At 41.9% G+C, this 17,649-nt stretch overlaps 1 protein-coding gene and 1 long non-coding RNA gene across 2 annotated transcripts; one reads left to right on the forward strand and one right to left on the reverse strand.

The window, feature by feature from the left end:
* The first annotated feature begins 2,198 nt into the window (after positions 1 to 2,198).
* On the forward strand, positions 2,199 to 7,947 carry LOC137790380 (uncharacterized). Its single transcript, XR_011077906.1, has 3 exons — positions 2,199 to 2,285; positions 2,496 to 2,597; positions 7,880 to 7,947. It is a non-coding gene; the product is annotated as an uncharacterized lncRNA (long non-coding RNA).
* A 5,272-nt stretch (positions 7,948 to 13,219) lies between these two features.
* Positions 13,220 to 16,543, reverse strand: socs9 (suppressor of cytokine signaling 9). Its single transcript, XM_068585664.1, has 2 exons — positions 16,423 to 16,543; positions 13,220 to 15,288 (listed from the first exon to the last, which is right to left on the reverse strand). Exon 2 carries the CDS (start codon positions 15,127 to 15,129, stop codon positions 13,462 to 13,464), a length of 1,668 nt encoding a protein of 555 aa, XP_068441765.1. The 5' UTR covers positions 15,130 to 15,288; positions 16,423 to 16,543; the 3' UTR covers positions 13,220 to 13,461.
* Positions 16,544 to 17,649: the final 1,106 nt, after the last annotated feature.

Genomic DNA, 17,649 nt, shown 5'->3' on the forward strand with positions numbered 1-17,649 from the left:
CTGCCTGGTGACTGCAGCAGAAACCAAATATGCTCCGCTGTCTATTATAATGAAAGTGACCAGACCCTCAGGCACTCTGTCAGGATGTCCGCGGGGAGAATTGGGCTCTGTGACGGCTTCTGAGTTGAACCGAGCCTTCCCGATGAATTAAACACTGTCCTGATGTCTCGATCATAACCAAAGATACCCATCAGGGTGTATTGTCTTGTTGACAATGTGTAAATGTACAAGGGTTGCACCCATGCACATCATGACACTTGTAATAAACAGACAATGATTGTTAATTAAAGCTGGTTTTTAATGAGACTGTCATTGCCTCCTGGCTAACGGTCTACACGATGATGTGCTGCATAATAGTTTCATGTCATTATCACTAGAAACTGCTGGCCAAGGAAACCTAATGTTTCCGCTGTTGATCGCTGGTTACTTAGTTTCATTTACTCCACCAAGTTCATACACAAGAGCAACTGTTCAGTGGCAATTGTGTGGAGTTTTTGGCTAAAGATATGAAGAAATATGCATATTGTTTTACTATAATACAATGTACAGCAGCAGTTCTACATAATTTCTTGCCCTCAAGGACACAAAAGTGTTCTTAAAAGATGGATTTCAAAGGCTGATGCAAATCAGAAGCTTGCAAAAACAGAAATGAAACCGCTGCGTTGAAATGTAATCTTATCGGATCAACTGAGCGCCGGTTTGGTTCATGCATCACAAAGTTTTTCAGTAGATGTTATCAGTTTGTAACTCTTGAGATTATCGCGACACCACACACACAACTCCTTCTCTTAAAACTATAACATCTAGTTTTATTTTGGTTACATGCAGTGGGCATGTGTATATAAGACAGCATTTCCCTTTTTTTATTGAATTGTTCTGAATTATTTCAATTTGAATAAAGTTGAATAGATCTAAAGTGGTGGGAAACAATAAAGCATTCATTTTCCCTTCAGGTTTAATTATTTTCCCTTAAAAAAGATTCTAGGAGGTACAACAGCAAGTTCATTATGTAGCTGAGATGCAACAGATCATCACTGAAAGATATCTATGAAGCAATTCTCATCAAATCCACCAGATTATAGTATTGTTAGGAAACAACAACATGCAAATCCCACAGGAAAGAGGTCAGAGATAAGTACCACGCCTGCCCCGAGGCAGCGCCACGTTGAGTCACAATGCCGCTGTCCCATTAAATGTTACCTTGTATCTGCAAACACCCGGCCCTTCTAATTATCTGCAGTTTGGAGCTCAAACAAAAACAGCTCAGTGTCCAATGTTGGCAAATAAAACTCAATCACAATCATACAAAATCATTTCATTAACACATTTCGGACAATTACGCCAAAAACTATGACGCGGCTGTGGTTTTGAAATGCAATAGATTGTACATGTGTACCTAATAAAGTGGCCAGTGAGTGAGCACCCTGCGATGTCGCTTAGTGCGGATTTCAGCCTCTTGAAAACACATTGTTTTGGTTTCTGGGCAAAACAACAGCAAGCAACAGGAGAACAAGAGCTCAGACAAGTTAATCGGATGCCATTTCTCCTGTGCAGATGTCAGACAGCCACAGAAAGGCCGAGATTTAGCAAGGAGAAGAAGAAAAAAAAGGCAGTTACCCGACATGCAGGCTGACTTTAATGCCCTGTGAAGCATGCAGGAAGGTCTGCTCGCAGTACACAACCAATTATGCGTTAGAGGAATTAAAGTCAAAGAATGAACTCATATGATTACCACAAGATTTGTTCAATCCAGCCGATTATCATCTCTGACGTCCCAACATGGATGAAAACCTATATCTCTATTTCTCGCACCCACAGAAAAATGTAATAAAATGAACCACCGAGGAAGGTGCGAGCTGAATTGTATGTTTCTGTCGCTGCTGTCGAATAAGTTTAGTGCTGGACTGGGTCATGCAACTGAAATCAATATCACATTATTAGTATGAATACTTTCAGAGCAATGAACCGTGCTCCACCGTAATGCATACCATTATAAAACCCTTCGCTTTCTATTTCCATACTTTCTTTCAGACATGTCTACATTCCACACGATCTTCATCAGCACTCGCACCACAGCTTCCTGGAAATTAGCTTGTTTGAACAATAATATATTTCTTTTTAAACGACGACGCCATGTGGTCGTAATCATGTAGGTATGGTCATATGATTTGATTTCCTGCTTTGTGAACGCGCTCGGCCGCCGCACTGCTCCTTTCCTTAACCACTTCCTGTTGGTTTTCATGCAATCGTGATTCTGTGTGTAGACCTTCAATCAAAGACAACTGGTGAGAACTCGCTCACGAGTCGCGGCTCTGGTAACTCACAAACCACACAACATCTTACTTTAATCAGCATTTTCCCCACAACACAAATGTAGATCTTCTGGCCTTTGTGTCAAACATGAGAAAAACAGGTTCAGCTCCTCATTTCTTGGCAGTTGTGTACGAGACACACACAATGCGCTGACTTTGCTTTCGTTCCTCGCTCGGGGGCAGGATGCCCGACTCTGTGCAACTGTGTGTGAATCAGCTCTTTCAGGATGGAGTATTGCCATGGATGGGCAGGACATGCAAATGAGTTTCCAGTTTTCTTAGCAGGTAAGTCTCAGACAGGCTTGTCTTTGAAATTCTATCTTGAAATATTGATTTTCATGAGTAAACTATGGGCACATTTTCTCTCAAGATGACACTGAACAGGAAAATACATATTCATTATTTGGCCCGTTTCCTCCATTTTTTTTCCACTTACCCATCAGAACAGTGCTGAAAAGAACTTAAGTTTATCATTCTTCTCGTTATTTGTGTGTATTTCTCACATAACTTTGACAACATAACACATACTGTGCTCAGCATGCTGTCCAACATTTGCGTACAGCTGATTGCCACAAGAAAAGAAATGCGGTATTCCTTTTTTTAGATGACAACTTAACATGCGGAAATGATGGCAATCCATTACGTCTTTCATTCCATGTGGCTGCATATAGCATGCAAGATAGCGAAGCAATCTGCGTTGATAAAATGGGCCGGTCCTCTATTTTGCTTGAACATCTCACAGGGGTATGATAAGACACTACATGGACATGCGCTGTCACTGCTCCTCCATCGATACGACACCAGGCAGTCAGTCATTGGCTACCCCTCAGCTACATTTTGTCAGGTCAATGTGAGCCACAACTCAACAGGATGTCCGGCTCACTCCAGACATTTGTTAAGGGTCTTGGGACACTTTTGCAGACCTTAAAACAAATGCACAGTCGTCTTTCTACAGTGAAGCCTCGTAGTCTGTTGACAGGGAATGAGTTATTAATACCAACACTTCATAGTTATATTCCTTTTAGTTCAACTGACACAGAAGGGCTAACAACAGGCTGTACAGCACAAGTGCACTGGGGGACTTAACTTCACCAATGTTTCATAAAACATGTATGAAATCAAAGTGCATTAAAACTACTTACAGTACTGGTTAAAATCTCTGTTTCAACTTATTGCAGAAAACGTATGTTCAGGCAGCCGACAAATGAAGCAGATATGTTCTACAATCTACATGTTTGAAGGAAATAGCCTCAACCCACTCTTGACAACATAAAATATCAAGAGCAGCCAAAACAAAAAGGACATTGTAGTGTGTCTTGGTGCCAGGGAAATAATCTATAACAAAATATTCATGTTGATAATATGAATCACTGTGACAAATAGGCTTTGGATCCTTACTAAAAAGTATCCGTAACTGTTGCAGGATGTGTTTCCTGAAGCGGTGAAGATGAACGGCAGAGCGGTGACAACTATGCTGCACAAAAAAAACATAATAGTCATTGCATAATTCTATTTCCTGTTTACCTTATACACAACACGTCTTTTGTGCCAAAGACTTGTTCTGCCACTGGTCCTGTCTGACCACAAGAGCAAGGTATCGGCAGCTAGATTGGACTTGTGTGTGCGTGCCAGAGACAGGCCATCATATCGAGCAATGATAGGAATAATGTTGCCACACCTATGCTGCAGAGCAACTGTGCAATTTATCAATCTCCCCCCATCTGGGCATTAATGCACTTGAAGTTTTGTATGCCAAAGAAACACAAACTGTCATCAGCGGTTTTCCAACTCTGTGCGGAGTGGAGCGGCTTCCGTAATTGGCATTAAATAACAAAGACAGTATCGTGTCCATGTCTTGTTATCGACACGTTAGTCAATTTAGGAATTTTATTCTTACAACAAAAAAAGGCAGTTTCCTTAACAAAAAGACGGCACAAGTCCAGCTCAGTTTTTTTCTCATCATGAATTCTTTGAATCATTTTGTTCTTCCTATATGCTCATTATTCACTGTAGTTACTTCAATCACTAAAAGGTCACTACTACTATAACAGAATTTAATTATGCCATAATGCAGCGTTGGCTTTGTCTGGGCTGAACCGTATTGCTTTGAATTGGAGGCAAAGGATACCAATAAAACCCAAGCTGCAAAGGCAGTAAAATAAGAGGCAAGCACTCTATTTAGTTATCCTAAATTGTGCTTTAAAACTTGACTCTAGCTGTCAGTTTTTCGTGAGGCCGTACTATGAATGATAAAAAAGGATGTGAGGGAAAGATCCCCGGCTGTCACAACTCTCCTGCCCTCAATTATGTGCTCCAGACATAATGATTTATATCACCTCCTTTGGTATTCTGAAAAGCTCTTATTATTATTTCTGCACTCAACCGACATCGCTGCGTTCCTGTCCTCACTGTGTCTGAACGTTATCCTGGAGGCTGACCCGACTCTGCACCACACATGTTAAAGGTAATTGAAAAAAAAAAAAAAAAAAGGCTGATTTTTAAAGCAACCTCTGGAACTATCATAAAGTTCAACAACTCTAAAGTGCATTACGGTTTTATTACGGCATTTGTTGGCGTCAGAGAATTATCAAAAGTGCGCAATTTGGTTGAAACATGCCTGACAGACTGACTGGAAACGAACAAATTCATTAAATGAATCGACTCCCGCGGACTCTGCGCCCGCTTTTCAATTAGGTTTTGCACAGAATGCAAACACACATAACTTATAAAGCACAGCGTGGCCTCGCCGAGGCACATATACAGTAAACGATATGCACCACTCGTCTCCCGCCAGCCTGTATGTACTCTGGGGTCCCATATTATTGATATATTTGCCATTTCAAGATGAAGAAAAAGAACTTATGCTTAGCTTCTCCGCACGGCGCTCGCTTCTTTGTCTGCCTTCACAGTTCACCGTGCGGCCGGTTTCTTATTTATCGTACCCTCCAACGTCTGAGGCCTCCACACACTCTTTTTGATTTTATATTAAGACAATCGAGGCATCAAGGATTTACCATTCACCCAGAAATATGGCATGCTGACTACTTTTTCATGCAAAAGCAATAATGTAAAGCTTCACACGTGTTAGATGTGGAATCAGCCGTGGGACACGACACTTAACGCGTTAAAAAACTGTGGAACCAATTTTAGCTCCAGACATCCTTTTCCCTGTTTTTGAACCCCAAATTAATTCCAATACTTGTGTTTATTGTATGGATCTGTTCAGCAAAGCCTTAGGAAAAAAAATGTATATCTGCAAAAAAAAATCCCTTTTAAAATTTTGATCGTAACTATGAACATCCAGCATGATATGAGTTAAATTCCCCAAAAATGCCTCCTGGAGCGTCTTATTGACGCTCCAGGAGGAAAGATTAGGACCTAAAGAATCGGAATCTGCAACAAAAATCACAATAAAACAAAGCTTTGGCCTGTTAGGAAGGAGTTTCAGTCAAAAAACTATGTTGTTAGTTTGAAAAAGGAAAAATTACGTATTTTATGCCAAAAGATTGTCTAATTGGGGCATGCTGGGACTTAAAATGGGCGCGGGAAGATTTTCGTTGACTGTTTCCAAAAGGTTAAAGTGTAAATGATCAAAATGAATTACTGCTAACTAAGAACTACCGAGTGTTTGCTATGTAGTGAGCAGCGAATGAGTGATTTCAGAGACGACGCCAGATTCCTGCTGCTTTTCACTGTGGGCATAATTAGAGAACATTTCATACATGCTACGCCCGGTGATCGTAATTAATTAGAAGAACTCTGATCCACGTCCGTGTTGTCAATCTTAGAGAAGACACACCTTTGCTGTGTTGCTGTCGTTTGCTTACATTGAGCTGTTTCCGCTACAATATTATCATATTTATCATAGCAATGCCATTATCGTATTGTTGTGCAATACTGTTACACCTATTATATTTTGTGCCTAATTTTTTTTTTACCTTATGTTTATTGTAATTCTGTTTTAGGAGGACTGAGCAAAATAAGTTTTTCATTGTATAGAACCACTGTTTGTTGTCCGTGCTCATGACAGTAAAAACATCTTGAATCTTCAGCGAAGAATAATAAGTCAAATCCCGCGGCAGCATCAAAGCCGTGCTGTTCATCTCCTCAGCCACACAAGTGAAATTGGTTGAGTTTGCAAATTTGTCTCTCAAATCAGAGGTGGAATCTGAGTTTGATGCAACATGCTTCAGTTACAAAGGAACTGGAACAGAGCGGCGTAACACGCCATCCACAGAGGCGGCGCGGCAGCGAGTACCTACGAGAGCGAGTCCCGGGCTGCAGCCTTCACGTCATCCTCCTCTCTGGCCCTGTCTGCAGCCGTCTCCGTCCACGCCGCTGACTAACACGCATGCGGTACAAAAATACATCAATCGTTGAAAGGAAAAACAACTTGACGTGCTAGAAATGTCAACTGCAACATGATTAAAAGCAACTGTGCACCGGTTTCCTGCGAGGCTCGAGTGCATGGTGGGATCTTTCCCCCCCCCCCCCCCTCTCCACCCTCCCTGCTCCTTCCTCCCCCGCGGTCAGCCGTAAACTCTTCAGCATGTCACACATGTCTCATGCCAAACAGAATGGGGCCTACGTTCAAAAGCATCGCCGACGTTTACCTGCGTCACCATAGCTGCCGACGACAGTTGTGCGGTGATCTTAAAAAAGCACCTGACTTCGCCCATTTTAAGTCCCAGCATGCCCCATTCAGACAATCTTTTGGCGTAAAATGTGTAAACGTCTTTTGACTGAAACTCCTTCCTAACAGGCCAAAGCTTTGTTTTTATTGTGATTTTTGTTGCAGATTCCGATTCTTTAAGTCCTAATCTTTCCAAAAAGATGTCGTATTGACCGCTCCAGGAGGCATTTCTGGGTAATCTGGCTCATATCGATCTGAATGTTTATAGTTACGATCAAAATATCTTTTTAAAGTGATTTTTTTTTGTTGCTGATATACATTTTTTTCCCCAAGTCTTTGCTGAACAAATACATACAATAAACACAAGTATTGGAATCAATTTGGGGTTCCTACGACGACTCAAATTCAGGGAAAAGGAGATGAAATTGGTTCCACAGTTTTCAGCAGGTTGAAGCACTGTGCGCTTTAACAACATCACCTCTGCATTTTCCACATATTTGGATGGCAGTGCAGCTGGGTTCAATAAGAGAGCTTAATTTCACACATATTTTGTTTTTTAGCAGTCTAGTAAAAACAAAAGCTATTCACACAAAAGCTGCAGGTAAAACAACTTGCTGGCAGGCACACACACGCGCACACACACACACACACACACACACACACACACCGATGCACTATCAACAACTAAAACCAACTCCAAACAGCGATCCATAACCCGGACCAAGTGAACACAATCCAAAATGTGACGTTGCTCTTCAATCAATAACCACATCTGTGATGCTGATTAACAAACCAAACCAAGCAGCTGCCAACACACACACACACACACACACACACACACACACAGTGTGCTCTTAATAAACAACAGGGGGATAAAAACAGCAATGTAGAAGCTTAAAACAATTACTAACTTTGCCGTCTGAATTCTCCGCAGATATTGCCAGAGGAGGTCTGGAGGATCTCAGTGGGCTGCTGCTGCAGTAGCATCCTCTTCAATGTCCCATTATATAAATAGTCAATAATGGGCTGTGCTCATTAGTGGGCACCTCTCTGTTTTGTGCTGATTATTATTAGTATTTTCCTGCGAGGCTTCTCCACAGTGGAACTGAACATCCAGTCCAGTAATCTGTGGACACACGTTGCAACTGTTACTCAAAAAGGGGAAAAGTCTCTTTTTTTTTTGTCCTAACCTAACGGGTCCATTAGCTGGGACGTATATTCCCTGGTAGGAATATGGCTTTTCCTCCGTTTCACATCTGGAGATATGAGATCCCGGCTCATCTTGTAAGTTAACGTCATCACGAGTGCACCACCTATAAGCCGACTTTCTTAATTATGAAGTCAATAAAGCAGGTAATGTATTATTACATTACCTGCTTTATTGACTTCATGATTAACCGTGTTATTTTATTTGTTTTTTATTTGTAATTATTCATATAATACTTAATGCCTTCATGTTTTTCAAGCGAGTGAGATGGCACTCCCAGCTACTCGACAATGAACATTTTAAAATCTATCAAGAGTCAGAGCAGGTGCAGGCCGTGATGTCATCGTTTACAATTTGTTTAAAATAGACGATAAAAAAAATGCAAAATTAAAAATATTGTAGATAAACATATGGAAATAAGAATAATCAATAGCAAATTCACTTCATTGCCTCCTGTGACATTGATATTTTGTGATGAATTATCAGAAATCCCACTCGGGTCACCAAATACAATTCACTTATTTTAAAGAAGTAAAACAAGTTATCAAACAACTAATTCATGGTATACCACGTTAGGCGAAGGAGGAAGGGCAATCATTTAGAACGAAAGTCAAATAATCGTGTGCATGATGGGAATAGAGCTGACACAAGTTATGGTTTGTGTGATTTGCTTAGAGTCCAGATAATTATTCTAACGTTTCCCTGTAAACTAAACGTGTCCCTTCTACGACAAAATGTTAAAGGAATAGAAAACGATTACCGGAACTTATCCCTGTACGGTTAAAAGCAGCCCATCGTGAGGGATGATTATTGTAATAATTAGCAGGCGAGGTCAACACATTCCTTTCTTATTCGTATGTTTTCATTGTAACACCGGTCAATGCAACTGTTGTGCGACGGCGTGATTTATCGCAGCGAGCAGGAGCTCTATGCAATTTGATTCATCGTGTATGCAATTATACATTTCCCCCATACCTTTTATCAACGATGCATGGGCCTTTTAGCAGTCATTGCTGCGGCGTACATCAATTAAACATACGTCTCAAAACAAACACTGCTTATCTATAATTATATATGTTATCAGTAGCGCCATTATAGTCCATTTGTGCAAACACATTATCACACGGGACTAGATTGTGACGTTAAATTACAAGATACCTTAATTTGACGGCTTCATATATGACCGAGCGTCATCATCTGTCCTCGGTATATCTCTTCATTATATTTCATCAGAGTTCATAAGGGCTGTTGCGAGTCATTTACACTGCAATCCCATCAATCTAGCATCCGGTGGCTTAGCTGTAGCGTGCCCTACACCCCCATTATTCCATCAACAACCTGTCAGTGCAAGAGGAGAGCGGAAAAAACAGGCGCGAGATTGTGAAAGGAAAAACGCGAGCAGCTCCAAATGAGAATGTTGATGTTATTTCTGTAGCAAAGGCCTCGTATGAGTCCCCGCGTGCCTCAGAGAACGGGAGCGCATTTGGATTTTAAACAGGAGGGAAAGAAAATAGTGGGTTGTCACAGGCGAGCTTCCAGGGAAACAAACATCAAATGTAAAGCGTGCGACTGTGCGACAATGTACCTCCTCGGGGGAGTTTTGTGGGACTTTTAAGAACTGAAACTTTGGTAACTCAGGAATTACTTCCTCCGCGTGCCCTGTTTGTAATGGTGGGACTCGAAATAGGCAAGAAGGTTTCTGATCATGTTAAAGGTTGAAATTCAGCTGGATTCATACTGACCAAAAATAACTCTCTCTCTCTCTCTCTCTCAGCTGCAGTGTTTTCTCTGTCACAGAAATGTGTTCCTGCTCTCTTGGTGGATACGAATAATCATATCTAGCTGTATATATCGTGCAAGAATTTGAAATCAGTTTGATGCACCCTCCTCTGAATTAATGGCCTAGATACACACTGCATGTCATGGCAGTTGAGTTCACAATCTATATGGGTCCACGTGCAGCAGCCAAAAAGCACAGACCCACAAAAAGACTCACTGTCACTGTGCACAGTCCCCTGTCTCGAGTAAGCCGAGGCTGTGCCGTGTCGAGCCCCTTTTAGGGCATTTGTTAGATTATGACCGGCAGATTATTTGAAGAGGTAATTGTCCCCAGGTGTTCTGAACATCCCAAGCTTATTCTCCACCCTCTGTGATGCTCAACGGTAGAGATTAGGCTCAGAGTAAAAGCTCTTCCCTCAATGGAAGCAAGGGAGAAAAAAAGAGGAAGAAAGAAACCCGAACAGGCACAAACACACTAAGCATGTGTAGCCAATCAGCTTTGGGCTTTGCTTGAGCACGCTGTCCCTCTGGGCACCTTGATCCAGGCAAAGAAAAGCCCCCCCCCCCCCCACCTCCCCCTCAAGACCTGTAATACCTGGGCGATGAGTGCCACGGCGCTGCCAGCTGCAGCAGCCACACTCTATGCCGCCATCTCTAGTCTGCACCACACACGGAGACCACGCGAGTCTGAGAGCAGCCAGCGTGAAGCACGCGGAAGCTCTTTGCAGCCACCTGCTGTGCTCGATGTAATACAGCATTGTCGCACTGTTGGAGATGCTGCATTATATGAATATGCTATTCATCCGCATGTGCAGATAATGTGCATAATTATTGAGCTATGCAGCCGCTTATTTAATTAGTAACACATTATTTGACGCGTGTATTATTTCCTAATGACGTCCTATGAATTTCACGAAAAGAACAATTTAATTTCGTACTTAGGCACGGGGCACTCAAGAAATGGAGAATTTGCAAATTAATTTTCTGTAGCAAGATACTGCTCTATTTTTTTCAACACAACTAAATGGGCATCTATTATCTTATCCTTTTAAATTTGGGACATATTTATTGAATTAAACACACAAGAAGACGTATTGGAAAAGGGCCAGTTGCACCATAGTGACACACATAATCACACAGGGAATTACAGATACTAAATTCCCTGTGTGATTATTTGTGATTTATCTCGGAAATGATTGGAGTTAAAAGTCTTAAAATGTGGTGCGGAGAAACATTCATTATCAGCTTTTATCTGCCAGGCTGACCACATTGTGCTGGGAAAGAAAACAAGACGAAAGCCTTGAGCTGTCGAGGATGTAAAATTGCTCGTGTGGAGGGTTCACGGTGTGACTCGCACTTATGCATGACGGGTCAGATGTCGTCCAATGCCGTAAATCTGATTGTATAGCTTCGGTTTTACAGTGACTTAATTGGGTACACAAAAGGTCAGAGGTCCTGACTTTGCATTTCGAATGCAGACTTCAACGCTGCCTTGACAGTGATGTTTAAATTATAGCCGCTTCATTAGTGGATGAGTGCTTGTCATGGATGATTTGCATTCTGCGTATCAAATCTCAAGGAGAAAATGACATCACAAAGGTTCAGAAGACGGTCTGGGATCCATTCTCCATGCTTCCCCATTAATACTGGACGCTTGTCTTTTGTGATTATTACTTAGCGCACACAACAATTAGCAGTGTGGTCTCTCTCCTGTGTTTTAATTAATACAAGATGCTGTTCACATACAGCAGTAGTTGACTCCACCGCATAGGTAAATTTGGCAATTCATCTTTGAATAAGTCCAAGATAATAGGCAAATGAAAGTCTCTCGAGCATGAAATGCATTTTACTTTCAGTTGCTATGGGGATTCGGTTTTATTTGTACATTCAAACATGCAAATGTTTTGTGGTTGCCAGTTTAGAGATTTATAGTATGTTAGTAGTCCCAGTACAGTCCAACGATAGTTTTATTCTATAAAAAAGGTGTATATTTTTGTAGTTCAGTAATAATAAAACACATTTTATTGTATTTGTTCAACATACTGGATAGGGATTTGCAGTCTATTGGTGAGACAGTGAAAAAGGAAGTCTTCATGTAAATTCTTAGTGAATGTATTAGTTCTTTTAGCTTTGACTTCGTCCTGTGCTCCAACACACTGCACTTGAGACATTTTCTCCTCGACTTGGCTTCACACTCTGTATTTTGAGCTTTACTTCTTCCCACTGCCTTCAGAGTTTTCTTTAGCTTAGGGCTGATTCCTTTTTGACGAGCTTTTCAGAGGTTGTAGATTTTTTGCTCTCTGTAACTGACTTCATTAATGTCAAGCTCCAGAAGAAGAAAAAAGGTTTAAAAAAAAAAAAAAAACATAATTTCCCCCCATCATTCTATTTGCTAATTAGGATTCATCAGTGCTAATTCATTATGGTAATGTTGTCATTGAACTCCGTGAATGGATTAGTGTGTAGACACCCCATCTCTTTTAAAAATATGCACAGCAGCAGGTATATCAAAACAGGGATGTTTTCCTCAATAAGGATCTGAGTCTTCATCGCATCACCTTAAAAAACAAAAAACACAGACCAACCCTCTGGACTGAGGAAGACTAGATTTGGAATTGGAGAACAAAACAGTCAGATTCTGAGTAACATATGGTCCGTGAATGTCTCGGCTTCATCTGTATTCTGATAATACAACTGCATCACCTGCTGCTGACGAGTTCATGAAGGCCACATTGATCCTTTCCTTCACAACTAATGAAGACTGCTGGCACTTGCTGCACGCCTCATAGCAGAAACCGCAGATGGTTACATAATGTTAGCTGAAAACAAAGCAGCTGAATGATGTAGATCCGAGCATAAGACATTCATTAACTGCTAGTTGTGCAACATTGCACGTTGCATCTTTCCCTGCATTAAAACCACGACACTGAAAACTAATGTGAGCATTATTATAATCGTGAATGTGTGACATATTTAGAGCAATTCTTTCACTTTTTAATAACAACAGGTTGCATGTGCACCTTCCCTCAACACGTATATTCAGCCCCAGGCTCAAAGTGGGAAACAATGAATCATTCTTCAGACGGGCTGCACTCCAACGCTCAATAACAAGAAGACAACCGTGTCAGTATGTATTCCACCTTCTCAGCACGTGACTGATGAACAGCTCGATTATAATCAGCTCAATTGACACTAGGACACTTTCCCCCATCGGTGGATAATTAAGCTGATTTAGTCACACTTGGAAACACAGAGGATGTGTGAGGGTAGTTCTTTGAACACCACATATCTTAATAACTTTGTTTAATTTCAGCATAAAGAACTTTAAGTGTGCAAGGTCAGTGAGATTACATATTGTCTCATCAGTGTGGTTTAGTACAATTGTTAAGACATGTACAGCAGGAGTAAAATAAATAACTATATTGCAGTGTAGGTGAACACAGCCAGATAGAGAGAGGAACAAGACTCGTTCAGTTCAGTTTGAGGAGTGTTAAAAATGTGTTTAGTAGTTTCTGTTAGTCCGTTTTTTTTCATTCCCACCAGGTGTCCATTCGCCGTACACGTACTCTCTGCTTATAGTGGTATTCTTTCAGGTGCTTTTTCAAAGTATTTGGAATGGGAAGCACGTTAATGCCATCGTAGGTGGTGCAGCTGCTTATGACCGCTCGGCAGATATGTTGCAGGGTGAAGGGCTGTGCGCGATGGATAGGGTTGGACAGCAAGGGCTCGAAGAACATGCAGGAGTTGGGGTCCTTGTAGTGTTCCAGCAATCCCGTAACTGTGGGAGCGTGGAAGACACTTGGGTCATGCACATCAAAGCTAAAATTGTGATTCCACTGTTCAATTCGTGCGTGTAGCGAGCGGCCGTAGCGGCGGAAGCTAACGGAGAAGAGGTAGTCTTCCTGGGCTGAGTCGCGCAGGAGGAAGGTGCCTTCGGGTTTTCCCTCCAACAGCGTCTCTGCCTCGTAGCGGTCCATCACCCCCCAGTAACATGGCAGGTTGGTGATCTGCAGTAGGTCCGGAACCAAACAGTGAATGTAATCAATCTGAGTGTGAATGCGGTAGCCATCGTGAGATTTGTGGTCCTCAGTCGGAGTAAGTATTGCTCTAGAGGGCACGTTGGTCGCTGTAACCTCTGGGTCCACCACGGGGTCGGGGATAGAATCACAGGTGTGGACAGAGGATGAGGATGAGGCAGGGGCAGGGGCAGAGGCAGCGGCAGAAGCAGAGGCCACCACCTCATCCAGAGTGTCCAGACAGCTCTGTAGAAGAAGCTGGTGGTGCTGCTGCTGTCTTTGAAAAAGGAGCTGCTGTTGCTGCTGATGAACGGAGGCTCTCTCAGCTCCAGCTAACTCATTCATACCATGAGCCAGCTTAGGGCCATGTTTGTAGAGAGGGTTAATTTGGGCCGTCACCTCAAACGTGTGGATCTCTGCATTGGGTGGTGGCTCAACGCCTTGTTCGATACTGATGCGCCTGCGCTCTCGCAACCTGTCATCAACGTCCTCCACCACCGTGGTCATGGCTGAAGTAGGGGCAATGCACACTACTGCGGAATCCAGCAAGGGTGGCTGGGAAATGGGGGCTGTGTGTTGCTTTATGAGATACCACTTCTGAGCCAGCTCTGATCCTACAGGAAAGGGGCAGTCATCCAACATCAATTCACTGAGGTGAATCTTGCGCTTTGAGGAGGCAGAGGCAGTTGAGGAATGAGCCTGCGGAGATGGCGCTGGTGCCGTTACACTGTGCGTCTTTATTGGGAAACACTGCCCCATTGCATCTTGGATTTTTTGTCGGAGAGTGCGACTGCTGCTTGACCCTCTGCGCTCACTTTCACCTACTCCAGGTATCTCTGTAGCAGAGCTAATCGTTCCCAGTCCTGGCCTGGACATGACCCGTTCTTGTCCTAGAAATGAGGCAGCTTCCAACCCTTGCCACCTCCGAGACTCCTTCGAAGGTGAGGGGGAAGATTGGTCCCCGGCCTCGAGGTCGCTCAACAGCTCACCATACTCAAAGCCATCGCTGACAGGCCTCTCAGCTGCTGGTTCATTGCAGGAAAGGCCTTTTTTCTTCCCCTTTACACCTTTCCGTCCACTGCCTGGATCGCGTCTCTCTTCTGACCGGCTTTGCCTCACCTTGGGACGGGCCCCTCTCTCTCGATCTTTTCCTCGGTTCCCTGACTCTTTTGGTAATGACATGATGAATTATGTGGTGAAAAAGCAACAGTTGTGCCGCTCCAGGGTGTTGCCAAGGGATGATTTGTAAGTGCAGTTAGCTTTTGGCAGGTCATTTCCCATCCACAGCCCTCGTTTGAGACGTCATTGTCCCTGCATTCTGATCATAAGAGTTAAAACAACCTGCAAAACAAAATGAGAGTTTTGCTTAAAGCGGGCAATTAATTTTTTTAGATAACATAATCATATTACAAGTGTAACGTCTTTCTAAAACTGATGTAATCCAACCTAACAGCTGTGCTCAAAATTCTACCGTCTTGAAGGTCATCATTTTTTGTGGCTGCTACTCACGCTTATTGTCATCATAGTTTAATCTGTTAATTATTTTCTTTATCAATTAATCTATAGGTCCAGCATTAGTCAAAACATACCAATCACAAAATCATTGAAGATTATTATATTCACACTTTTTTGTCATTTGAGCAATCCAAAAGACTGATTTTCTGTTGATGAGCTAATTAAGATAAGATAAGATAAAATAATCCTTTATTAGTCCCTCAGTGGGGAAATTACAGGATTAGAGCAGCACTGCGTACAGTAAATTATCAGTGCAGCTCTACTTAATTAAACTTTATTGTTATTTTGGAGATTGTTTGTGGTTCAATGTTAGTTGAATTGTGCGTTAAGTGTTTCTGGATGTTTTGAGAAAAGTCGATAACATGAAAAGAGTTTCAGCTCATACTTTGAATTCAAGGCATATTGCCTCAAACAAATCAGTCACTAACAGTTAAATAGGTATCAAGTTTGTTAGAAAAAAAAGTGCTTCCCCTGAAAATATTGTAAGTTATGACGCTCAGCCGAAGTCATCTCATCCTAAACCAACGTTATTTTTTTTTTGTCTTGAAAAGCGATAATGAACATTACCAGGTAGCTTTTTTCCTTTTTTAAAGACCATTATCAAGAAGCTTTTTCCTCTTTTAATGACCGGTATCTAGTATTGAAAGAAAGTAAACAGTCGATTCATAATTTCCAACTTTTACCCCTCAACTTGAGCTGACGTTGACACACGTTTGACACTTTCGAGATATCAAATTATAAAGGTAAATTGACAACTTAAATCCCCTTTTACACTGGGAACTATCAAGCGATAACATGAACGTTAGCTACCGAGCGAAGCTAACATTAGCTGTTTATGCTCGGTGGCTACGTGGGCAGGGAAGCTAACGCGAGCTATATGCTAACTTGGGCACTCTTCGCTGCCGGTTATGTTGTATTTATGGCAACTTATACCAACCACAGCACAAAGTGTGAACATACCGAGCAGTTGTTGTGGAGTTTCACGACGACAGAGCTCCCGTTTCTTCTTGGATAAACTAATGGCTTTAACAAAAATGCAGCTAGCTCATATTAGCTTGATAAATTAACTGCTAACGTCGTGCAACCCGGAAGTAAAAGTAATTACGAGTATTTTTTTTTTCTACCCCAGGAACGTCAGAACATAAAGGGCGTCTGTAACATGGCAAAAAGGAGCAATATAAAAAGCGGACATATTTCTTTTTTCAGCTACTAAAATGCGTATCGATAGCGTAGCGAAGTAAAAATAGACACAAACACAAACTACAAGTGAAGTTGCAAAATAACTGAACCTCTTTATTTGGACTGTCAATGATCCGGCGGATGCTGCACTTCAGACCATTCACACATATGGGTGACAGTAAAAAAGTAGAGTAAGCATGGGATGCAAAAGGTTCATAAAATATTAGAAAATGTCTGGGGAGTCATTAGAATTAAATATAAATTGTACAAGACAAATATATGCAATGTAGCCTACAGCTGGCAGCATTAATTCAATAATTAAGCCTGGCAGGGACATTAACATGATGTGGGTACACGTGGTAGACGTCTCCATGTGACACAGGCTCTGTACCTCCTAGTGGATGCTTGGTATGTGAAAAAACACCAGGCTGAACTTGTGAAGTGCATTTCCCAACTCACTTGATGCCTTGCTGGAATGTAAACATGGAGTAAACATATTCCTTGGCCTGTAATTAGTGTTCGGTTTACTCATAATCACATGATTTGTGGCTCAGATAAGCATCGTCATCCTCTGCTGCATCTTCATTATGAGCAGAAATACGCTGCACTGTACCTCTGTGTCTATTTGCAGGAATATGTGAGCTGTCCAAAGTGAGAGGCTATGAAAAGGATAATCTGAGCCATTTGTAACATAACAGATGTAATATACAGTATAGTGAATAGTTTAAAAAAAAGATAGCCGAGTCTTAAAGTTGTCAGCATTGGTAACTCTCTGAAGTCCCTCACTGGCATGAGTGTGATGCTTTTAGCAAGTCAGATCTATCCAAGAGCCTGCTCTGAGGAAATCCATGACTAGAATACTACTCCGGACCATTAATTTATCATATTGAGGATGCTGGAGCTGTGCGTTTCAGGCAACACATGAACAGTTTTTTAGGACATGACAGTCGACAGTTCAATAACAAGGCCAGGAAAGATAATTCTCTCTCGTCACCGCATTACCAGAAA

This window comes from Clinocottus analis, unplaced genomic scaffold (assembly GCF_023055335.1).
Source record: "Clinocottus analis isolate CAN_PGR_092001 unplaced genomic scaffold, fCliAna1.0.p SCAF_2, whole genome shotgun sequence".
NCBI lineage: Eukaryota > Metazoa > Chordata > Actinopteri > Perciformes > Cottidae > Clinocottus > Clinocottus analis.

Bases quoted from the DNA above. Each gene is read 5' to 3' on its own strand.
- socs9 (XM_068585664.1), bottom strand. From the start codon at position 15,129: ATGTCATTACCAAAAGAGTCAGGGAACCGAGGAAAAGATCGAGAGAGA.